Consider the following 24,889-nt stretch of genomic DNA (forward strand, 5'->3'; position numbering starts at 1 on the left):
AGTATTATAGGATTACAGATTATACTTGTAGGAACCTCCTGGTTACACCAGCCCACAGGGGATTATTGTGTCCGTCCGTCGTGCATCCAAAAATGGGAGGGGTGGGGCTGGGTGGAGAGGGGAGGGTGGGGAGGGGCTGGTTGGGGAGGGTGTGGAGGGGCTGGGTGGGGAGGGGGGGGTTGGGCTGGGCTGGGTGGGGGGTGGGAGGGGTGAGGCTGGGTGGGGAGGGGCTGGTCACTCCGTGGTGCCCTTATAAAACTCTACGTTTAACCTACTCACGCCGGCTTGTGCCCGCCCTCACAGTCAGCCATATTTGCGGAATACACCACGCCGCCGTTGACCCTGGCCATTGACCGAGCAACCCAACGTTCCTCCCAGCTCCCTCCGCAGGGATGTGTTTATTGCCACTATGTATGTTGAACTTCTTTCGCATTGTACGTAGCCAACCGTGCTAATCGGCACACTATTGGAAATGTAATGGACAAGCGCATTTAAAAAAATATTTAATCACAGTTATGAACTTATTAATCAGTAAAAGTTAAATTTGTTCAAGCTAATCATTATTTTGTAAGATTTTAAAATGTTGTTTTATCTGTGCTTGCAGGAGAGAGACTGGAAGGAAGAACATGAGCGTTTACAGCTGAACATTCTTGACCTTTCTGCAAAGAAGTTGCAGCTGCAGAATGAGGTTGGAAGTAGAAAATGTCCATTGTCAAGTTTTTTTTTCTCTAGAAATTGCCTCAAGTACTACTTCAGTTATTATTATTATTATGCAGTACGCAAGGGGTAATTTAAATCTAATAAACTAGCCTTTTGCCCATCCAAGGACGGGTGTATTTCAGTAAATCTGAAACTTGCAAGCGAAAAGCAGACCGCGATGTGATATTCATTGCATCAATTCGTATGCAATTTGTAAGGCCGCGGTGACACAGACTTAGTTAATTTAAAGGTTATGATCCCTTGTTCATCATGACTTCCTTTTTACTTCGATGTCTCAACAGCATTACGGAGATCGCGTGACGTGAGGGTTCTGCCTTTATAGTGAGGGTTGTCAGTTGACGCTGAGGAGGGGGGAGGAGGCGCCTCGCCCCCCCTCCATGTGGAGTTACGTCACCCGCTAATTATTATTAATGGAGGGGGGTGTCCATTTGGAAGACGTCATCTGTTCATGATTATTAATGAGGGGGGCTGGCCGACGTGGAGTGACGTCACGCGCGGGACACACAGACATTCTTGGCTCATTATAGTAGTAAATCTGTTCAATGTGGTACTTTGATTGTCAGCAGTTAGTTGAAATAGTAGTACACCAGGTTTGGGATACAGATACATCACAAGGTTATCAAGCTACTTGCCATTGCGGCGTTATACGTCTCAGCTTTTAAATACATGTAATTGTGAGGTTCAATTTAGTGAGCGCTTGATCTTCGAAGAGAGTGTTGGAATGCAAATGTTGTCCATAAATTATGAAGACTGATGATCGACCATTTGTTGGGATGTTGACAGGTGGAGGTTGAAAGGAAACAGATGCAGCTGAGGAAAGAAGAGCAAGATGCATATGAGAAGGAGATACAAGTACTCTCTTATTTACATCGTTACGATCACTGTTGATGGATTATTTATTTGATTATTAAAAACATTCTCGATTTTGGAGCTTTCGTGACTGCAGGAATTATTCTTTGGTTCTTTCGGTAAAGTCACGTATAAAGATAAAATAATAAATTAAATAATAGCATACTACGACGTTTTGACACAAGCAATCATCAGGTATAAAAGAAATAGCAACAAAAATCTAACCAGAAAACTATAGACAGACATATAAGCAGACAGATATCACAAATATACACAGAGAGTGCCGATACGTGTTCTCTCTCTGTGTATCTTTGTGATATCTGTCTGCTTATATGTCTGTCTATAGTTTTCTGGTTAGATTTGTGTTGCTATTTATTTTATACCTGATGATGATTGCTTGTGTTGCAATCGAAACGTCGTAGTATGCTATTATTTAATTTATTATTTTTTCTTTATACGTGAATTTACCGAAAGAACCAAAGAATATTGAAAACATATTTTTACAGTTGAGGCTTTAATGAACGATTTTAAGTGATCATGGCATCGCTGTCCCAGTGTCAAGTTTCGGAAACCAGTTCACAGTTTATATGAAGAAACATGTTTCTCATGCGAAAAGACAAGAAAGTGCATAGTAATGCATATTTAACTCCCTGAATGTAAATTTGGATGGCGAGGCTTTGTTTTTTAACAAAAGGTATGCTAACGACATGTTGTGGTAACACATTTCGTGACAGCTCTGTGAATACTCTTTGGTTCTTTCGGTAAAGTAACGTAGGTATAAAATAAAATAAATCACGACGTTTAGATCACAACACAAGCGGTCGTCCTGTGTTGCGATCGAAACGTCGTGATTTATTTTATTTTTTACCTACGTGACTTTACCGAAAGAACCAAAGTGTATGGATTCCTGCAGTCACGAAAGCTTCAAATCAAGCTCTGTGAATGTTATGTTCATCTTTAGAAAATATACATTTTTAATGTTCCCTTTGATGTTGCCATCTCAAGCAAAGTTTGAAAAATACAACTAAAGCACTGAAGGCATACTGGTCTTTGATGTGAGCTTTTATAGAACGCAAGTCATTGACTACAGAACCTTTCTAGTTTTACCTCACAAATTCATTAAACATTAACAACTTTGCTGCTGCCGCTCCCAAGCGGCGTTCAGACACAGTTGTGTGCGTATATGCCGAGGCCTAACGGCAGGCGATGCTGTGACCCAGGCCAAAAACGGGGAGCTGCAGGAGCGCATGGCCCGGGTTGTGGAGGCCCTGCAGAAGGAGGAGAAGACCCTTGAGGCGTCGATGCACACCGCTCGGCGAGATCTGCAAGAGATGGAGAGGCAGAAGGCTAAACTGGCGGCCGAGTTGGATGCCTTGAAGGGCGAGGGTGTCCGGCTAAAAAATAAACTTGGGTTCGTGCCGCACCGCACCAATTAACAGAAGTTGTAGTATTTGTTTACATTTTTCTATTCCTTCTTTTGTAGATGTTAATTTCTATAAGTTCTGACCATGACAAGCAATTAAATATGCCATTAAATTTTTTTGTGTTTTTTTTTTATTAAAGTGGATTAAATTGTGTTTCTACAGTGACATGGCACTTAATTTTGCCATCTCAATTAAATGCATACCTGTGCCACGTTGCATTAACTTAGAACTCTGAATGTATCGAATCTCACCAGATCTCAAAAGCTAAGCAGGTTTGAGCCTGGATTGAGCTTGGATGGTTAACCCACCATGTACGAGCTGATTGTCATACTCGCGGAGTTACGATCTGAGCAGCAGAGGACAGTGTGATAAAATCAATTGATGTTCTGTGTTTCTATGCTCCCTACTTTCACCAATCGCTACGAAACAGCATGGTGAAGTATGGTTAACCTGAAAAGTATGCGGAGGCCCTCATCCAGCAGTGGGTTGATTAAAGGACTGTCTATGTACGCAATGTGCATGTCTATGTTGGGTAACGATGCGTTGTTTGACTTTCTATCTGTCAGTGAACTGCAAGAAAGCGTTACCCGCCAAGAGGGCGTGGAGGCTGCGTTCAGGGAGTTAAGCGAAGATACTCATGGAGAGCTTCGTGCAGAGGATCTCACAGGTCCTGAGGTGACGGTAAGTGGATTGCTTTGTTCAGCCAAGCTTACAGTTTCACTTTCAATCCTGTGTGCTAATGGATGAGCAATCTTACCGAAGGGCTCGACATTTAATTTCACGTCATTTATGTTGGAAATGTATGTCATTACCAAACCATGCTCTTTGCTGTAAAGTGGATGTTCAAGATCCTTTGGGCGTAATGCGTAAAAGTGAATATTGTCAGCTGAATCCAAACAAAAATGACTGAATTTAAGAAATACAATTCGAGGAATTTATTCACTCTGCATTCAGAACTTTTCAGTCAATGTTGGAGTGCCAAATGTCCCTGATATATTATCTCCTGTCCTGGTAACCTGAGTTACGTTGAGTTAATACAAATACATATATGTACATATAAATGTACAAGTATGTAATATATAGTATATATAAACACATTTCAAATGTAACATTAAGTAAGCGTTGAAAACCAAATTCTAACCCTCGAATATAGAAGCATTGTTATTTCCATTCGCATATGAATAATTAAAAGTAGATTTAAAAATAATGTTTAAGTAAATTCCTACTGAGCAGCTTGTTTAGACGCTCTTTGTCCACTTTGTGAAATGTCACAGAGATCGAGTGTGGAACCAGGCTCAAGCAATGCAGAGGATCAACGGATTGAAAATAAGCTCAAGGATATCAGCAGGTCTGTGCCCCACATTGCTTGCACTGCATGTATGCGATAATCAAATATTGACAATAGTATCGAACCTAATTGTTTTAACATTATATGTAGTGGGAGTACATGTGATTTTTTGTTGGAATTGGCAAATAAGTAATTGTCTTGAGAGTGCCTTTGTTTTAGAGCATTTTGAAATGCTCAAACTTCAAGCAGGAACCAATGTGAATTGAATTTCTGAGTTAAAAAACTATTATAATTTAGTTGTGTTCATTTATTTTATTTTATTGTTTTACCTACGTGACTTTACGAAAGCTTCAAATTTAGAAAAAAAAAACAATTATAAGCCCTGTACTACTGGCTAAAGGGTACATTTGACATTGTTGGAATTTGCATTTGATTTTATTCATATGCAGTTCTTGATTATGCATTAACGGATAACGAGAGACCTAAGCTATTTCCCAATAAGATGTCATTTCAACTGCATTGCATGCCTATTGAATAGACAACACGGGAAGTTTCCCATGCAGTATTCTCTGTGTTTGTCATTAGCATTAGACAGTACATTGCCCAGGAGGAATGTTCCCTGCAGCGCGCACAACGCTTCATAACCGAGCAGATGAGCAGCCTGCGCCACCAGGACAATGCCCTGAGGTCAGCAAAGAGATCACAGCGCACGCTCAGCATTTCTGGCACAACAGCGGAGGGGGACAACTCCCACAGGGTCCTGGAGCAGGTACGATGCAACATGATGAGCACATCGGCTTGTTACATAAACATCTAAGGGGGATTACCACGAAGTTTGTCATTTAAGGGAAGACACAATCCCCAAACAAACAATCATATGTTGTCTTGTACAGTGGTACCTCGGTATACGTCGGTAATTCGTTCCAGAAGGTAGGACTTAAACCGAAAATGACGTAGACACCAAACGAATTTTTCCCATAAGAAATAAAGGGAAAGGAAATAATCCGTTCCAGAGTATAAGAAATTATATTTTATATGGCATATTATACATTAATGGGGTTGTATAAAATAATTTAGACACTACTTATTACTAAAATGCATACATCAATTAAAATAAATGCATAAATAAATTAAATAAAAATACAATTTAACATCACTTTACCTTGCTGAGAGGAGTAGATAGCCTACGAGGATGGTGGTGAGGAACGGGGTCTACGCGGGTACGCGGTGACTCATCCCGACCCATACAAGTTCTAGCAAGCGCGGCATATCCCAAGCAAGACGTCGTATCCTAAGACATTTTTTTCTCGTCAAAACACGACGTGTACCAAATTCGACGTATTCCAAAGCGGTCGTATACTGAGGTACGACTGTATGTGTATAACCTAGACTGCTTGCCCTTGGCTGTGTGACACAAGGTTGAAATGTTCAGCCCTTTTTTCAATGCACAGCAGCTGGATGAAGGCTGTATTATACAGTGCGGGGTGTGGAGAGTCATTTGATAATACATCACCATGCTGGGTCAGTGTGTGTTGCTGCAGGTGGGAAGCAAAGACATGGGAGCAATGACAAACAGTCGAACAATTATATATTTCTGCGCTGCCCTTTGCTGCCCATTGTGTAGCTCAGGAACACATGCTGTGATGTGCACAGTGACAGAATGGTTCGTGTTGTCTGTGTACTGTTGAACTTGGTTTAACACGTAGGCTTTCGCCAACATTATCATCCATAAGAGGTTTTTTTGGGTTAGATCGCGTAAATATATAAATGTGTAGTTAAAACCCGCCATCACCCGACACAGCCAACTAGTAAGGGTTGTCACGTAAACAGAACGTGGCAATTCGTCACTAGTACAGCACTAACCGGTGTGTTGCAGAGCCGAGCCACAACATTTACAATCCGAGTACGACGTTTCGCCAGTAATTACAACTAGCTTCATCAGGCGACAGCCAGATTTGTGGAGAAGTCTAACTGTTTCGTTCCTTATATGGTGACCACGTTTCTGCACTCTTGCGCAAAGTGTGGGGATTACTGAGTCAACTTACATTATGCATGTGCATTATGCAAAGCCCTTTCATCTTGTCCTTCCGGTCTATTGTGTGCATTTTAATTATTTGGGCAGTTTCAATGCTCGGTTTATTTGATTTGGTTTTTGAATAACACTAGCATTGAAACTGCCCAAGTAATTAAGACGATCCAAATACCGTACATTGCGGGAGTAACTGATAAACTAGCCACATGTTTGGAAAAACAAAACACCCGAGTCACATTTGGCACGGTACATAAAATACAGAAATTAATATCTGGTACAAAAGATGTATTACCGAAGCTATTAACAGAAGGTGTGTACAGGATTAACTGCATGTGTGGAAAATGTTATGTTGGGCAAACAGGACGAATGATCAGCACGAGACTAAAAGAAAATCAACCCTTACTAGTTGGCTGTGTCGGGTGGTGGCGGCTTTTAACGACACATTTATATATTTACGCGATCTAACCCAAAATAACTCTATTATGACTGTTGAACTTGTTTCGCACCGTACGGAGCCAACCGTGCTAATCGGAGGCGGGTGAAGGACAACAAACTAAACACAAGAATTTGTAAAGACATGCGTTTTCGATTTCAAAGTGCATAGCTCCAGTGGCTTATATTCACTTTCATTTATTAGGTATAACCCTGTGAGCCATGCGGCTCTTGAGTCGGGTGCAACCGCAACAAACAAAAACATGAATAAGAAACATCTGATCTTGATTTGAAGCTTTCATGACTGCAGGAATCCATACTCTTTGGATCTTTTGGTAAAGTCACGTAGGTATAAAATAAAAATAAATCGTGATCTATTTTTTTAATAAAATAAATCGTGATTTATTTTTATTTTTTCGTGATTTATTTATTTTATACCTACGCGACTTTACCGAAAGAACCAAAGGAGTAAAGAAACATCTGAAACCAAACTATCCAGTGACCATCTTTCTTCGATGGTTAGCCAACATCCTCTGCTGCTGTGAGAATAACCGGGAGTTCATGTGATGGTTTATGCTCCTTGACGAGATCAGCAAGGTTTTGTGGTCGATGTGTGATTCATTTTGTGCTCCTGCATGCAGGAAGCAAAGCATCTGGCTGCGTTTAGAAGCACAATGCGTAAAGGGTTCAGCCTTCTGCGGGAGAAGGAGGAGAAATTGGGGCTGCTGAAGGAGTCCGTGATGGACGTGGTAAAGAGAATTAACGTATATATTTTAGAAATGTTTTGCTTGTTTTTTGACATCATGGATAGCGACGTAGAAAACACAAACATCTAATCATATGTACAATAATTTTTACAGCTGCAGCATACACAGTATACATTTATGCAATGTCAAATACATTTATAGAAAGTCAAGTACAGGAATAAGACAGCCAAGGCAATCAAGCACAAACATAACTTTCAATTCCCATGTTTAGTTTTTAAACTTAATTAAAAAGTGTATTTCAACCATGGAACTAATAATAATTGTCCATTTTAAGTGTGTATTTTTTGTCACATTGGATTGACATTTAGCAAAAAAGTGTTTTCTGTGTTAAATCTAGAGCAAAGTAATACTGGCACGATAAAGATGTAAGAGAAATATTTTACGGTGAGAATCACCTGATCATTTCCGAAACCTGATTATATGACATCACTTGGTTTGCTCCATAAGAAGAGTGTATTAACTTGGAACGCACATTCAACTTTGTAAATGGTGTGCACAATAACCGTTAAACTTGCAGTTATTTGTGTTACAGGTCAACATTTTAATTATCACACGAAAGTACTTTTAACCTGTGTCTTAATGTTGCTGCCTTAGTTGTCAGATGAAGAAAGCCAAGGAGTGCCACTGGATGGCAAGAGAGTTACATTTGATGTCGACATGTCATCGGACGATCTCAGCAGCGAAATCGACTTGGACTTCAGCTCTCAGCAACGTAAGCAAAACGTTTTCTAGAAATTGACCTTCATCTTTAAAATGCCTTTGAACAGATTACCTGGATTGCGCTTCTTCTTGTCAGCTCTAGAAAGCAAAGCAGGTTTGAGCCTGGGTATTGCTAGGATGGGTGACCCCCATAAATATAACAATTTTTATAGGCTGCTGTGGTGCTACGCTTTGGTCAACAGAGAAAGTACAGCCTAATCCATTGTTTCACTGCACTTCTACACTTCCATTTCTATGGTCCTTGCATTTACCAACCTGCATTGGCCAGTATGGTGAAGTATAATCATATAGCCACCATGACCTGTATAGCATGGGGAGGCCCTCTTCCAGCAGTGGATTGACGAAGGGCCATACGTGTACATATGACCAGTCTATCTGGAACATTCATAAAGTTTGTAAGGTACCATTCATAAAGTTTGTAAGATATCAAAAATTACAATATACCAGCAAAGTGCAGACGAAAGGGTTAGCACAGCCTAATCCATCACAACATCATGCATGTTACACAAGTTGCAATTATACACTTATAAAAATGATGACATTGTGGCTCAAACATTTCAGATTAATTTGCCCTTTTTGTTATTATGACAATTAAACATTTATTGTGTCAGAATACATTTGTGTTAAGGAACATTATATCGTGTACTAACTAATGTCTTACATGTTAATGGTCACAACATTTTAAATTGATTTAAATGAGTCTGCGTCAATTGCACGCATTACATCGAGTTAAGTTGAGTAACTCTGCATAATGGTTCGGTTGGCAAGGGCACGTGTAATCACAAAGGATATTAACGGTTGATGAGCCACATTTCCTGGCTTGTGATGTCACGTGGAATATGCCAACAAAATGTAATGGTTTTTTTCCATTCCAAACTGTTAAATTGAACGTTCAATGTAGGCAGCCAGGATATTTGCTTTTAAGCACCAGCTGGGACAATAATGCTCCCAAGGACAACTCTTAAAATAGAATCTCCCTGGATTTGGCTAAGCTGATTTTATTTGCGCATTTGCGTGTGTGGCTTTGACGTGATAATCCGCAGGCTTTACAAACCACTGAAGTGCAAAGGTATACATGCCACTAAAGCTCCAACACATGTCACGCTTTTCTTTACGTCAAAATATGTTTGTTTTTTTAATATGTGAGGAGTTTCAGTTGAAACTAAAAGCATTTTTGTTTATCTGTGACAATGTAAGAAAACCAAGGCAAAAAATGCATGATTTCCATGGATTTGTAATACTCGTGAAAATTGCAGTTGAATTCGTAGCCAATGGAATCCGTATTAATTTGGTGGTAAAATGGAGTTTTGTGTAATATAATGCGTCGTTCTCAATATCAATTGAATTCGTAAACGTTAATCAGTCTTGTGTCCGCACTACATATCTTGATCTTCTTACGACGTTTCGCCAGTAATCACAACTAGCATCATCGGACAACTAGCATTATCAAGCGACATCCAGATTACTGGCGAAACGTCGGTGTCGAATTGTAAATGTTGTGGGTTTACTCTCCAACACCGGTGTGCTGTACGAGTAACGAATTGGCACGTTGTGTTTATGTGACAAACCGTAATAATTGGCTGTGTCGGGTGGTAGCGGGTTTAACGATACATTGATATTTAAGCGATCGAACCCAAAAAACCTCTTATGGATAATATTGGTCACAAAAGCCTACATGGTAAAACATTTTTATATTGTTTTTTTTTATATAGGGATCCCACAGTCTGCTGTGCAAGGCGTTGAAGTGCAGCACCTAAGCTCCTCCATACAGAGGCTGAGTCGAGAACTTACAAACGTTCTCACATTGCTGGGACAGGCGCAGCCTTCGTTAACAACATTTGGCACTCGATTTGCAACAGGTGCCTTACCGCCAGCTGTGACCGGGGGTGTACCCATCTCGGCATACTTCAGGTACCACACGCCCTCTCGTGTTCTGCATCAGAGAGTTTTTTGCAATGTCGTATCATGCAGTAGCATTGCAGCAATTTGTGATGAAGTACTCGGTACCCCTTTTTTCAGTCAGAGTAAAGTTGTAAATGTGAATGTAATCCGGGGTAGAGTAAGTATCGTTTTATTTATTGGGGAACGGTAGTTTAAGTCACTAAAAGTTGCATCAAATATATGATCATATTGTTACTAAGTGACTACATTTTACTCAGTTAGTGACAGATCGGGGCAATTGTTAGATTTTATACGTAAAAGTAATGAAACCAATAAGAATACATCTTTATTTTTAAACTAAGTTATCATTGTGTTTAAGCGGAAAGGGATTCTGGTATTCCTAAAATATACAAAGAATAACGTTTGCAGTATATTTACCCATGCATGTACACACATGTAATCCAGTTCCGATACCATTTGTTAACATTATTTAACTTGTATGCTTGAAGGCCATCCCAGATGGGCCTTGGGTCTTCTGCTCCTCTGGCTCATGCTTGGGGCCCTGTGCCGGCAAGTGTCACTCAGTCTGTGGATGAAATGATGGCTGAGAAGTGGCGCAAGTATTTTCCAGGTTTGTGGGACGTGTGCCCCATTCTGCAGCCAAACATTCTCCGCTGTGAATTTCGACTTTTAACTCTGAAATCCGGGTCCACGCCTGGAGCAGTCGGTTACATGCAACTTGATTGCATGCAACCGACTTGCTAAAACGTGGAAGCAGTTGCACAGCCGATTGCTTACAGAAGAGGTGGACTCTATCTTCAAGCATCGATCCGCCCAGCTATTGTAGCGATGTATTTAATCACATGCACACATTTGGGTAATGCGATTAGAAGTTGCAATCCTGAATAAGTCGCTTAATTTCCTTGTTGCACAACTACTGGCTCAGATGTGGTCAAAGCAGTTTCAGACAACGATACATTTTAGCGATTTTGAGAGCGACTTTGTTGCACAACTGATCGCTCAGATGTAGAACTGGGTTTTCATTATCAGAGCCTTACTTCTGCATTATAACAAGTCGAGCCTTTTTGTGGCCTATTTTTATCCCGATTGAGCAATAGGTCACAAGACTACGCTCTGCATAAATATAGATGTTGTGGTTTCCAGAAATTAATATACACAACTTGAAACTGATAGTATGCATTGTCCATCTGCACTATTTCTATCTTGTTATTCACATCTCATTGGTTATGTTCCCCCACATTTAGGAGGAATTCCCCCACTTGGATCTACCTCCACTATCAGGACGGAGAACATGATGGGATACCTATCTGCCAGGTATCAGATGTGGTGAATTACTTAATTTCATACTATATTAGAAAAAAAGGTTTTCCACCTGGATTTCTGCCTGGCTGCCTGGAATATGGCCAATTGCGCTTGCGCTGTGTTAACGTCACCGCACACATCTGCGTCACCCGCATCCTACAGCGTTGAGCCGGGTTTGTGCTGACTTAATGCCACCACCCACTTCCCACCACCCTGGCCGCATTTGCATGGGATACGCTATCATTTCACACAATGATTATAAAAGTTTGTCTCTGCTGGGCTAAAAGGTTAGCGTGCAGCCCAAAGCTTGGGTGCAGTCCAAAGATTTTCTGCAGCCTAAAGGTCGCATGCGGCCCAAAGGTCAAGTTTGTGGCCCAAAGGTTTTGTGGGCCATTCTCTAGCACATGGGTTTTACTGCAATGCGAGAGATCTGAATGGATACGTTCTGTCACGATGATGTGACACCGATAACACAATCAGGATAAAAAAAAAGGCATCGTGAATATTGACTTGAATTTGCTGTTGTATGAAACTGCAAAACAAACCTCTGCAAACACTTCTGTTCATTATTTATTACAGTTTTGTACCCATATGAACAAACTCCAAGTGAAACAGTTTAGTACGGGAGCATGTGCTTAGTAAGTGGATGGTGGTGTGTTCAGTGAGCAGATACGCCGATTCCAACAAGCTGGAGCCTTAGGAGTCGGTGTGGACCCATCCAGCCTGCAGGACTCGATCGCCCAACACAGAAAGTGGCTGCACGACTTCAGAAAAGACAGCAAATCGTATCCTTACAATGGTGGTGACGTTAATTACAATGACGGCGTTATAGCAATGCCAAAATATTCACGCATTTGGGTAGCATAGCAGTGTGGCCTTTTCCAGTGTTTCGGTTTGCACAGAGCCAACAGTTTCATTGCTGAAGGTTGGCTGGTGGTTATAGCAACGCATGCTCTATCATCAGTAGTGATTCTTTACCAGTGTATTATGATAATAATGATAAACGCTACCATTAGTGTTTATTATCATTTTTATTAAGAGTGGTGACTACTTGACGGGCAACAGGGAGCAGTGCAGCACAATCAATTGTTGTACGGTACTTCTGTTCTTCGACGTACATGTTTCCCCGACTTCACCAACCTGCACTCACAAGAGTGATGTATTGCTCAAGTCAACACGCATGACCCACACGGCTTTGAGAGGCCCTCTTCCAACAGTGGGTTGAACAAAATGACTGCACGTGCACGCGATTGGTATGAAATACAACCAGCGACTTGGAGCCAAATAACAGCCGGATGCCTAAGGATACCTAAGGCAGTTACTCTGTAACATAACCTGTGCGAGGGCATTTCAGCAGTTGCACGCACGCATGCACAGGTTGCATTTATATTATGAAGTGCATATAAAATATTTGTGTGAGTAAGTTGGTGGCATGTCACTAAACTGTGTTGCATTGTTGAAGGTTAAATTATTCCTTAATGGATCAGCCCTCTGATTCCTGCCAGTACTACCATGTCCCTGTCCGGTCGGCCGCTCCAGCTGGGCTTGGATGAACACAACAGCATCCACGTCTATCAACAGTGACGGAGGCCACCTGACGGGGAACTACCAACTTGTGTGCTGCGCGATCCTGGTTCTATGCACTTAGCGGATTTTAGAATGTTTACTTGACTCATTTGAAGCAACAGCTGCAATAGCTTCGAAACTAAGTCCTGATGGGTGGTGTGATTGGGTGCGTTTAATAAAAATGAGGTGGCCAGCACAATTGAAAGGCGTTGTTTTAAAGATGAAGCTTGTATCGCGGATTGACCAAATGGAAGACACTACTTAATTTTACTGTGATACGTGTTCGTCATTTTGGAGGCACGAAATAATGTACGACAGAGGCCACTTGTGACCTGTTTCAGAAGAAATGCAGAACTCGTTCTGTCACCGCACAATTTATTTTTTTAAGAAGTGTTTTTTTTAAGGAAAAAGCATTCACTCTGTGATGATGTAACTCATCTCGGTACTTGCTGATAAGCCACTCATTTTTGAAATCACTCTTAAAAAGTGCCTTCAAAATGCAATGAGCTTGTGGGTAATACATTCTCACACGTCATATGTGTTTAAACGTGACCAATTTAATTGTACAATGAAGATGTTAACATGGTTACAATTTAAATTCTTGATACAACTACGTTGTTTTTTTTTAAAGAATAATTATTCCTACGTAACAAATATGTTACACTTCTTGCATATGAAACTTAAACTGGTTTGATGGACCATATCGTGAACCACTGTCATCCACGCTGCTTCATTGGAGGAACAGCAAATCGACACGAGCTCTCTCCTGAAGCCCTGTCGTGGCTATCAGACCTCCACATTTGAATTTAGCTGCTGAACATCTTGCCATACGCAAGAACAGAATGAGCTTGATCTTGTTCAATAAAGACATAACCATCTTACACAGTGGTATAGCCTTAACTTTATAAAACATAATCTATTTTCTAAGCAATAACATTAAAAATGGTAATTGAATGTAATTTGTATTTGATAGGATACACCGCAACACCTGTATATTTTTTGCTTCAATGTATGTAAAGGTGTGTTATTTAAAATCAGTTTAGAACATTGCTTATACACAGTTGAGTTGTATAAATGTTATAATTAAGGTTTTGTAATACTGTACGTGGCATTTTTAGACCCATGTGCACGCCTGCTTTGTTGAGATTTAACTTTTCCGTTGTGAATGTCACATTTACAATTGATACATTCAACGGGAATTGGGAATCACATCTAATCCAACACGTGAGCATTGGTTTTAATGTATTTTAAGCAATCAAATGGTGTTTGTTGTTGAGCAAAATCTCAAAGTTTTCTTTCGTGTGACATTCAAATATTTTACTTTGTATGTGTGCTGTGTTGCATCATTGCTCTACGTTCATCTTGGGTTTTTGTTCCATACGTGTGTGTGTTTTAAACAATTAAATACCGCACTTAATAAACACCCTCGCTTACAAGTTGTACATTTGGTCCATTTGCATCTGATGTACGTTTAGTGTTGACATTTTGAGAGCAAATGAAAGCCTATTAAGAGCTTTGCCAGGATTATGTATCCACATGGGACACACTGATGGGGAGAGGCGGATTTGTGTGGGATGTTTTGCGGAAGAGACGAGCGTGGCTGATTTAGTTGCCTTGGTTACTCAAAATCTCTGAAGTTATATAAAAAAACACCCACATAGCTGGGCCTCTAGTCCTATGTGATATACCAACAGGGTGGCCAGCATACTGCAGTTATTTGCACTTCAATTGTACGTGTGCCTCCGGTCAACCGTCTAGGAACCCCCCCCAGATGGCTGGCGTGGTGGATGTGTGGAGGAGATAATGTTGTGGGAGAGAGTGGGGAGCGTGACCACCTCCCCTTTGGCCTTAAGCGACTTATGCTAGAAGCGAAACTGCCCCGAACGCAGCCGGGAGTCCACGCGTGGCACCCGAACCAGCTCCATGTGGTTCCAATCCCTCTCGTCCGCCGTGGACACTATGTTGGCGACTTTGTTCGCCATCCTGTACGTGGTAACCCGCAGGGTCAGCGAGGTGAGCGCCCCGTGGTGTTTATGTGCGCGCACATTATATGTAGATATCAATGTGCATTTTAGAAGCGTACATTCATTGTGTATACCTTGCAATAATAAGACGAGTGAGTGGTTGTCGTTGCTTAAGTCTTGACACGATGGTTTTTTTTTCAGAGTTGATATGCACCCGTGTTAACTTTCTTGTTGAATCATAGTTGCTCATTTTAATGGGCCAACGACGCTTGATTTGAAAGTGCACCTTTTAAAACGTGACGAGGGCTGAGGATTTTCGACGTTCGAGTGGTAACGCGACACGACACAGCTCTTTGCGAATGGGTCGTTCGCTTTGACAGCGGGCCCCGGTGGCTGAACATTCGGGGCGACGCAATGCAATCCGCAACGTGCTTGTTTGCGCTTCCACAGCTGAGCTTTGATTTCTTCAGCAAGGAGCAGCAGCCCGTCCCGTACCAGCTGCAGTACCCGCTGCCCTGGCATGTGCTGTCTGTCTCGCAGAGTCGCCGCAGCTCCAGAGTAGAGGTACGGACACCTGTGTGTGTGCGTCTCAACCCTCTCTCACCGTTGCTCCATCTCGGCCCCTTTCAGGTGTTAAGAATGCGTCAAAGACAAAGGTTCCCCGTATAGCCTTGATAGACTTTTGGGGCAAGTGCTGTGAGCGAGTAGCAGCACCTATGGAGGCTGGCACGGCACACGAGGGGGTGGGTGGCCAGCGCCACGCCCGGCCGCCTTTGTCTCCCGAGTGGTGATGTTTACGCACCGTGCTAGGTAGTCATTTGAGGCTGAGTCGACGTAGGGGAGGACCCAGGGCCGGTTCAGATAATCGTCCCTGGTGTTGCCGAGAGCTGGAATCACCCACCCAATCTTACTTGCACGCACAGAGGAGGCCCACATTTCTCAATGTTGGTGAAATGGAAACAACTGCTCGCTTTCTTACGCAGTCAATCAATTTACTCAAACTTTCCAAAAAGTAACGATTGCAAAATAAATGGCATTGAGAATAAACAAATTTCTATTGAAAAAATTGTAACATTGAAAATGTATGAAATTAAGTGGCACGCTTTCACTCTGATGTGTTTTTGGGTCATTGCACGCATTGTTTGGCATAAAGTCCGACGTTTCTCTTCACGTACTGGGTGCTTTTTAAATCCTTTATATTAAGTTCACTTGCTTGCTTGAGCGCTTGCTTGCGCGCTTACGACCGTGCAAATCTTTCGGTCGTTTTTTTACCCACTTCCCGTGATCCAATCGAGCTGACATTTTGCACACAGACTCGTTGTGCGTGACAATTTATTTTCGTGAAATTTTTTTTCCAAAATTTTACACTTTTAAGGAAAAATAAATATATGTAATTATCAATTGCTTAATGGTGGCAAGCAATCATCTGACCCATAGGTGGCAGCCATCTCAAGCCAGAGGACGAGAGGACTCTAGCCGCCACGCATATAAAGGATTTATAGTGAAAAACTTTGTTTTTACTGGTTAATTTTTAAGGAACTGATTTCAGACGTTGGACATCATGCCAAAAAACACGCGGTACAACCCAAAAAAACGAGTTTCTACCTGGCCTAGATTTGATTCCCGACAGTCTGGGAATTGGTACGTGTGTGTGTTTGGGTGGCAAGCATTGATTTGTACCGAGGTCTGGGACTGGTATTGTGTTGAACCTTATTACAGAATGTGGCAGTGCCCAAGGGCTGATTGAGAAATGTCAGGATTTGGTCAACAGTCGAAAACGTGGCGACCCTACCGAAAACGGATTGGAGCGCCATACAGCACAACCGCGAAAACCGCTGTAGCAACATAGTTTGACATTTTAAATGGAAAAGGGGGAGACTCAATGGGTGTAAAGTAGATCTTGATCTAATCATGCGGGGATTGACCTCGGCATTTCTCTGCCCAAAGAGAAATGCAACAATATTCTGAGAAACGCACAACAAATATTAATAGTTAACACAATAAAGGTATTAATCATGTATTTGAGCCAGATTTTTCCACTTTAGCCACCCGTGAACGTTATACATTTTAATGAGCTCAACATGCCCTAGATCAAGGCAGGGTTCATAGGGGGGGGGCAACGGTTGGCGTCTAAGTTTCAGCATTTCACCTGAACGCCATCCCCTATTAAGCACATGAGGGATTGAGGCTCGTCGTGCTCAGTCAATTGACTTAATAGAATGAATTATAGCGTGACCTCTTGCGGAGTTTATTAATTAGAAAGTTTCGTGCCCGTATGTCCAAATTAATTGGTTGAGAGAAAGAAAGAAAAGGCCCCCGAGAGTACTTTCTCAACAAGGCAAAGCTTGAAGCAGCGCACCCATTTCCTAATTAGAGTGCGGTGGAGATTTCACATTGACGTGCGGAGGTTTTATTTACCCGAAGGACAATCACTGTGGCACTTAATTTTATCGACTCGAAAAGCCCATGGACTGCTCGCTCGGCGCCTGCCTGGGATTTTAATCTCTCCACAGCCAGTTCTATGATTATTGACCAACCGTTTTCATGCAGTTGATTGCACGTGGTCGCTCACAAATGTATTACCACTGGCGGATGTAACTTAATTCGTGTGGCGGGGACGCGTATTTATCAATGCAACTCGGTCCTGAGTTTGTGTCATCTCATCCACGTTGCAAATTTGTGCCGCGATCTATACTACCACGCGTTTTTCTTTCGTGTTTTGATGCTGTGTTGCGCACACACGTAAATGCTTTTGAAAGTTTTTGGAATCGACCAATGTGATTCATTTCATCTGGCCGTGTAAATTGAGCCGCTTAGAAAACGGTGATCGCTCAGTTTTCCCGAATGGCACTTTTACCGCTGAAAAACTACCAGCATAGAAAGTGTTCATTATACATCAAAGGCACTCATAATAACTATTATTGCGATTATTGTGATGTATATATGGGTAGAGTGGGAAATGATGACCCAGTGGCTGGCACATTGTGCTCCAAAAAATCCAGGGACCCCAGTTTGATTCCCAGCCGCAGCTAACATCGGTGGCAAGTGTTATCAGAACCCTGTAAGTGGTCTGCCCTAGGTTGGCACAGCTTTAAACCAGACGTAAATATCAGCAGCACGGGTGAGACAAAGCGGGCTGGGTGTGATGTTGCTCACACCATTCTGTCATGTGCTGTGCTGCTTTTAAATAGGTGCCCCCTAACAGCACTTACCATAACAATGTGAACATCTGTACGGACGATCTTTGTTGTGTGTGCGTATGAGTGCGTGTCGGCATTCGTACGGGAGCAATAGTGTCGCGGTTAGCACGCTGCGTTACAAACCCGGTGACCCGAGTTAAACTCCCGCTCACGGCCAACACCAGTGACGATTATCTGAACCGGTCCCGGGCCTCCCCTCGGTCGACTCAGCCTCAGATGAGTACCTGGTGTGGTGTGTAAACATCGCCAAAGGGGACACGAAGGCGGCCGAGCGTGGTGCTGGCCACTCACCCCCTCGTGTGCCGTGTCAGCCTTCGTAGGTGCTTGCTAACAGCACTTGTCTCAAAAGAATGCTGAGCCTATTCGGGGGACATTTGTCTTCTCACAGAGTGATGGTAAACCTCACCGAGGAAGTGAAACTTTACGTATGAATATTAACAAACAGAAAGGTTATGTTTATTCTTACCGTATTTACACTACAAAATGTCTATTGCCACGTTCCTTTCACATGTCAGCATATCATTGACTACGGTCACGATTATCATCAGCCATGGTCACTCCACTGCTGGATGAAGGCATCCCCCAAGCCGCAGTCACCTCTTATGACCCCGTGATGTTATAATCCACCGAGCATCTGCACATGAGCTTATTTCACTGCCATGTCATCGGCCAACATTTATTGCTGAATGAAGGATTACAATTTTCTGTAAAAGTAACATATATATAAATATTTTGTATGCACATTTACTTGCAATGTGTGGTTGTTCAAAGTGTACGCTGCCACGTATGTTCCGTTGTGTTTCTTTTTCAGAAATTATGTCACGTTTACGATGGCTATTGAGTTTTGGTGAGTCGTCTGCAAGCCACGATTTTCGAGCCTCAACATTCGAGAACAACAATTCACGATTTCGCAAATATTTACCATTCACCTTCTAAATATGCTGTATATTCCTGGGTTGACATTAAACAAGATAGTACATTACAGTACTTGCCTTGCCAATGGTGATATATAAGATACATTTTGATAGATACGCAGGATGCAATATTGTTGGCATTATATACACTCAAGTTAAACTTTTTTTTAAAGTGGGATGCATCAACAATCGACTCCTTGCACTGTGGAGATATTATCAGCCGAAGAAGATTGCTTACCCATGCTAAGCGCGTCCCATCACCATTCTCTGAATTGTGCAGATCGGTCAAATCGCAAATGGGGGTTCATCACGCTCACAACATTGGCCAGTGGCATTTAAAAGACACGTTACACGATTTTAAAACGCCGGATGGACACATTGCAATGAATGAAACAAAATAACGACTTTGTTTTCGATTTAAAGCTTTCGTGACTGCAGGGATTCATATTCTTGGTTCTTTCGGTAAAGTCCCTTCTACGTGACTTTACCGAAAAAACCAAGAAAAATAATAACTGTGAATCGGTTTCTTTCGATGTTTGTGATTACCGATGATTTTAACACAATAAAGTAATTCAGGGGGCCCTACATTAAAGTTTTAATTGACTCTTGTACATTACACGAAATTATATTTAACATTTGAACCTATTGCTAGTACAACTGTGCGCGGTATAAAAACGAAAATTATTTTTTCAAAACATTTATTTTCCCTCGATTCGCAACTACGGTCAGAAACTTTGGCGGGGTGGTGCGTCAAAATCAGTTCTCGTGATGTTGAAGCAGTCGGAAGACGAACGCGATGAGCAGCTGAACGCGAAGCTTCGCAGTCTTTTGCCCTATAGTAGCACCCAGCCTGATGACGATTGGCTGCTCCGTGTTCCAAAGGGAAATGTTGACTCATCGTGCTCTCCACTTGGTCGGGACGGTTAATTGATTCAACATGACCCAAATCAACGGTTAACATTGACCTTTGTTTTGGCGAGTTTCAGCAAACTGAATTTAGAAATACTAAGTTTATCACTCAGAATGTGGTTGAAATAGGTCTATTACATAAAAGCAATGTTTGTAATGCAAATAATGAATGATAATATGCTGCTGTCTATTTAAAATGTGTCGATTATAAAACGTCACTTTAAGACCATGTGGAACATTTAATACAAAGGGACTCTATATTCTTGGTATTATTTGTGTCTGCTGTAGTTAACGCATATGTACTTGGAAGATCGTCGTGGTATTTATATGTCTTGTAAGTTTATAAAGCAGAGTGATACACAATACTTCGTGATGATCCCAGACGGTTGGAGGCAATATTGGAGAGTTGTGGCCTTTAAAACCCGTAGCATGTGTGTCACGGTGGTAATGCGACGCTAATATATTTCTATTAAACAAATGATTTTGTGATGCTGCGTTGCCAGCGCACGGTGCAGTGCTGAGACCAGAGAGAGGACAGGAGGTCGACTTGCATTCAAACATCTTCTTCGTGCTGTACGGCTGACGTAGATGCAGGTGGTCTAGCCAGACAACCGCGTCAGTAGCAGCGGAGTGTCATCGCTGTGATGTTTCCTTTGTGTTTTATGGATCGGGCATCGCGTCGTGATATGTTGTACGGATCTGTTTTGGATAACCACAGTCGCACACTGGAGCGTTTTTTTGAGTTTCCATTTGGCGTGTTAGTAATGTGACCCCACGGCATTTATGTTGAACATGATTTGGTGATGCTGCGTTGGCAGCGGTGCAGTGGTGAGACCAGAAAGGGGACAGGGGTTCGACTGGCATTCAAACTGAACACCGTGCAGCCGTTTGGCCGGGATGAACCTTCACTTAAAAACACAACTCTATCATTGAGCGCTGGACAAACTTTACCCGTTTTTAGTTTCATTTGATTTATTTTAGCTATATATATTGGACCCAATGAATGCACTACTGGGTGGATTGTGCAAGAACAAATCTTCCCCACAATGCAATGTACCAGCGAACATGTTACAACTTTACTTGTAATAGCAATTAGTTTATTTAGTCATATTTTTATTATTATTGGATGGTTTATCTGTTACTACTATTCGACAACTATTCATATGCCAATTTAAAAACGTATCAGAAAACACTTTTAAAAATGTTATTCTCATCAGGTCCCATGATGTAAAGAGCAGTTACCAATTACCAACTCTTATTATCCATAAGATGCATTTTTGGGTTTGATAGCGTAAATATATGTGTCTTTAAACCCGTCACCACCCGACACAGCCAATTAGTAAGGTTTGTCACGTAAACAGAACGTACTAATGAGTTACTGGTTCAGCACACCGGTTGAGTTGGAGAGTAAACCCACATTTAATTACAACTAGCATTATCAGGCGGATAGCCAGATTTGTGGAGTCATCTTCCTCTTACCTTCTTAAATAGATGGATAAATGTGATGGCATCACTTGTGAGCCAAGCAGGTGAAAAGGCAGTGGGGGCCTCTATTAATGTGATATGAAGAAGGGCCATTGTGTGAAACATTGCCTATTATATATTGTATATTTCTAGTTTTCCTTTTCAGGCCAGTGGTTTTGATCAATGTGTTGGTGTCATATATTTATATTGCAATGTTTGTATGGTAGAGGTGTAATGATCCATTCGATTAATCAATATCTATAATAATGCTCATGTAGTGCATCACATGTGTAAGAACTGATGTATTTCAATCTGTATGTGTTGTTGTATGTACTGACTTTATGTGATCTATTAAATTGAATCGGGCAATCGTGTCATGCCGTCATGTGTGTAGGTTTGCGTTCTTGATTTACTATACAGCATTCTCTTATAGAGTGTTTTAAGAATATGGTTACAATTTAAAATGAATGTCCTTTTGAAAATACATGTTTCTTGTAATGCTCGGAGTAAAGCAAAGTCAATTATAAACATTCTTTATTGTGATACTTCGAGTAAAACAATGCAAATTTGATTACTTTTACAAAGCACACATCATTTGGAATTATATGGTTGCATAATTAAAGACATTTCTCCCTGATTGTATAAAAAACATTCGAAACTCCCTCTTATAATGTGAAACACATAAAAAAAACCAAGGCGATCATTAACGAGATATATAAAAGCAACTACTAAAACCGAAGATAGATTGCAACGTATATTCTGGAATTAACAATGTAACATAAAATAATGATTCGCAGAGAATGACTTTTGAAAAACAAAATCAACAAACCTACTTCACATTTTCCACCTGTCAGAATAAGTGACAGATGTATGTACTGGAAACGCTACTACTATCATGATGCACAGCAGAAGGCACTACAGTTTGTGTTCATGATGGACAATAATAACATCTCTTCAGCCTGGCTCTGCAGTTATGCATGTATAGAACCCGAGTTAATATGGGCAAACACGAAAATCGTTTGCAATAAATAGGCAAGATAATTTCTGTGGGACTCTACTGGCACTGATATTGGTTGTTTATAACCCCTGACAGTTATATCACTGGGCAGTTCAGAGCCTAATAAATCGAGCGTCTTGGCACGGGCGTTAATTCCTGCTTCTCTACCAAACTATCGGTTCCATCCTTCTTGACACAACAAGACATCGTTTTTAACTCTTTATCGCATTGCCTTATCTAACGAAGGCTGTGCTTGCTTCACTAGGCTCCGACTTCGCATCTACTGCCAGGTATGTAAAAAATTAAGAGCTTGCGTTGGGTTCAATGCATCTCTCCTACGGTCGCGCGCCTTTGAGATTGCGATGGAAGGATATTCCGCCAGCGTCCCTGCGTCGTCGTACAACGGTGGCTCTCGGCGGTTACATGAGAACAGAAGCCGTGAAAGCGAGAGGGAGCAGCAGGGCTGCAGTCTGGTAGGCTGGCTTGGAAGCCGCCGAGTTTTGACCTTCCGATGTGCTCGGCTTTTCCTCTGTCGGACACAACAAAGATCAGTTAGTTCAGCCGTTCAACATGTCAACAATCAATCATTCATTATTCATCAATTGCCCGAGTTAAAGCCAACTAAGATTCAGTGCTCATTTCTTTTCTCATTGGAGATTGGATCTAATGGTAGCTACTTGGAAGACCTTTCCTAGTTGGGGCGCAGGAAAGTTTTCTGTTTGTAATGTTGGTAAAGGCACACCATGGATTACACCTGTGAATGGTGTTGCAGGGTGTTTATTGTAAGATTTGACAGCAGGCAGCGTACTCGAGTAATGACCTGCTGTTGACTTGTTGCGAATTGTGTTCGCTTATTATGGATGATTATACAGTACTAACCAATGTCTTACCCATTCTCCCAAACAAAACAACACGATTCATAATCCGGTTTCCAGTTAAAACTGTTTTCCAAAAATCTGCATCATTTTGTAATTTTGTGTTAATCCGGGGTTAATTTCAGCTGGAGTTCTCCCGGCTGAGCTCTAGGAAATATTTCTCCGTCCATTTCACACCCCTCTCGGGGGAGATGGGGCCGGGGGTTGTGGCGGGTGGTTTCCAGGGGGTTGGGAGCCCAATGTAAAACAAATAAAGCGATTGGTGCCCGTCGATAATTCAACTTCACCGTCAGATCACGTTGCATGTAAATTTAAGATTCTTTCTGTAATTTTGCGTTCGCTTTCCGATTTGCAGGCGCTTCAAAATTAATAGCAGAAGAACATTTAGATATCACTTTTACATTTCAATTAGCCCATGAACCACGGCACGGTCGAACAATTTATAAAGAAAGCACTGCAGTTGACTATGCTACCAATCAGGACTGAGCTAATTGGCGCGTCACTCTTACGGAACTGATAAATAAACATTATGGGAAGCAATTAACTATTTTTTATCAGTACTGCATACCTGTCAATCCATACGGTGTACCTGTATTATTGTATAGGGAATTTGAGTTTTCAGGTCCATACGGTGTACAGCCGTTTCAATATTGGCAAACATTTGCTTTTCTCCTTTGTGATGGGACTTTGTAGAATGAATGTTGAGATTTATGAGGGCACGGGGTGACCAGTAACGTCTGAATTGGTCTGTAAAAAGGTAGGTACTGATAATGGGTTCACAGTTATGGTACTGTATATGTAGGTCCTTTAAAATTGTAAACTCAAGGTTTGCTTCGACTATCTAATAACTATTTAGGAACAAACACATTCTATAGTAGGCAGTCCAAGTGGACATTCACAGTTTGGAGAAACCGGTGCCATCTCGAGGTCACTATATCGTTGCTCTATCACGCCGTGTTTATTCGAAACCCTTTTACCTTTTCGTTCAAGCGGACCAAGAGTCATGATCTTTGTGTCCTTTTCTGAATCGGGAACTGCATTTCTCAGCGAGCACCTCTGCATCGACAAAACAACAACAACAACAAAATAACAACAACAGTTACTCGGCCAGAACCACACACGCGTTTATCTTTTATCAAAGCGGCGGAGATGACAACGACGACGACGACGCCGTTAGGTTTGAGAGACGTGGCGGTGGGCACCACGGGGGTGGTGGTGGTGCTGTCTGGTACCTTGGTGCACACTGTGGACTGAGAATCACAGACGGCCACCCTGCAGTGAAGGTGGACATGGTTGTAGTTGCCGACGAACTTGAAGACCTTCATGGAGAACTTGGAAAACTGCGACACCCCGTTCTCAATTATCTTCACGGAGGCATCCTGCGTGGCCGGGCAGCTGTTTGTGTGCATAGAGGTGGGGGGGGGGAATATGTTAGCTTACGTATTGAAGCAAAAAAACAAAAACATCATCGTACTGTACATACAGTGCTGAGAAAACACATCTGTACAATGTGTCGGGCAGTGTTGACACCGTGGCAGTAGTTGGTGCGCCGCACGATGAACCC

The 24,889-nt window shown here is 41.8% G+C and overlaps 2 protein-coding genes across 6 annotated transcripts in view; one reads left to right on the forward strand and one right to left on the reverse strand.

Moving 5' to 3' along the window:
• Positions 1-14,424, forward strand: part of CEP164 (centrosomal protein 164) — a 33,015-nt gene extending 18,591 nt beyond the window's left edge. For 4 of the 5 annotated variants that reach the window (XM_061550952.1, XM_061550956.1, XM_061550954.1 and 1 more), the window contains 13 exons: positions 605-688; positions 1,504-1,572; positions 2,790-2,980; positions 3,560-3,674; positions 4,268-4,341; positions 4,867-5,050; positions 7,387-7,494; positions 8,107-8,224; positions 9,945-10,143; positions 10,623-10,744; positions 11,379-11,448; positions 12,099-12,221; positions 12,924-14,423. In XM_061550952.1, the coding sequence (XP_061406936.1) occupies positions 605-688; positions 1,504-1,572; positions 2,790-2,980; positions 3,560-3,674; positions 4,268-4,341; positions 4,867-5,050; positions 7,387-7,494; positions 8,107-8,224; positions 9,945-10,143; positions 10,623-10,744; positions 11,379-11,448; positions 12,099-12,221; positions 12,924-13,020 (1,554 nt within the window). In that variant the 3' untranslated portion in view covers positions 13,021-14,423. Of the gene's footprint in view, positions 1-604; positions 689-1,503; positions 1,573-2,789; positions 2,981-3,559; positions 3,675-4,267; positions 4,342-4,866; positions 5,051-7,386; positions 7,495-8,106; positions 8,225-9,944; positions 10,144-10,622; positions 10,745-11,378; positions 11,449-12,098; positions 12,222-12,923 lie in introns of all 5 variants that reach the window. The other variant, XM_061550955.1, reaches the window with a different exon arrangement.
• Positions 14,425-21,970: 7,546 nt separating this feature from the next.
• LOC133342050 (alpha-tectorin-like) overlaps positions 21,971-24,889 on the reverse strand; it is a 41,964-nt gene continuing 39,045 nt past the window's right edge. The window contains exons 25-27 of the mRNA XM_061550951.1: positions 24,558-24,720; positions 24,303-24,381; positions 21,971-22,979 (exon numbers count right to left, since the gene is read on the reverse strand). Of these exons, the coding sequence (XP_061406935.1) occupies positions 22,870-22,979; positions 24,303-24,381; positions 24,558-24,720 (352 nt within the window). The 3' untranslated portion in view covers positions 21,971-22,869. The remainder of the gene's footprint in view (positions 22,980-24,302; positions 24,382-24,557; positions 24,721-24,889) is intronic.

This window comes from Lethenteron reissneri, chromosome 13 (assembly GCF_015708825.2).
Source record: "Lethenteron reissneri isolate LAM-NWPU_2019-01 chromosome 13, ASM1570882v1, whole genome shotgun sequence".
Lineage (NCBI taxonomy): Eukaryota > Metazoa > Chordata > Hyperoartia > Petromyzontiformes > Petromyzontidae > Lethenteron > Lethenteron reissneri.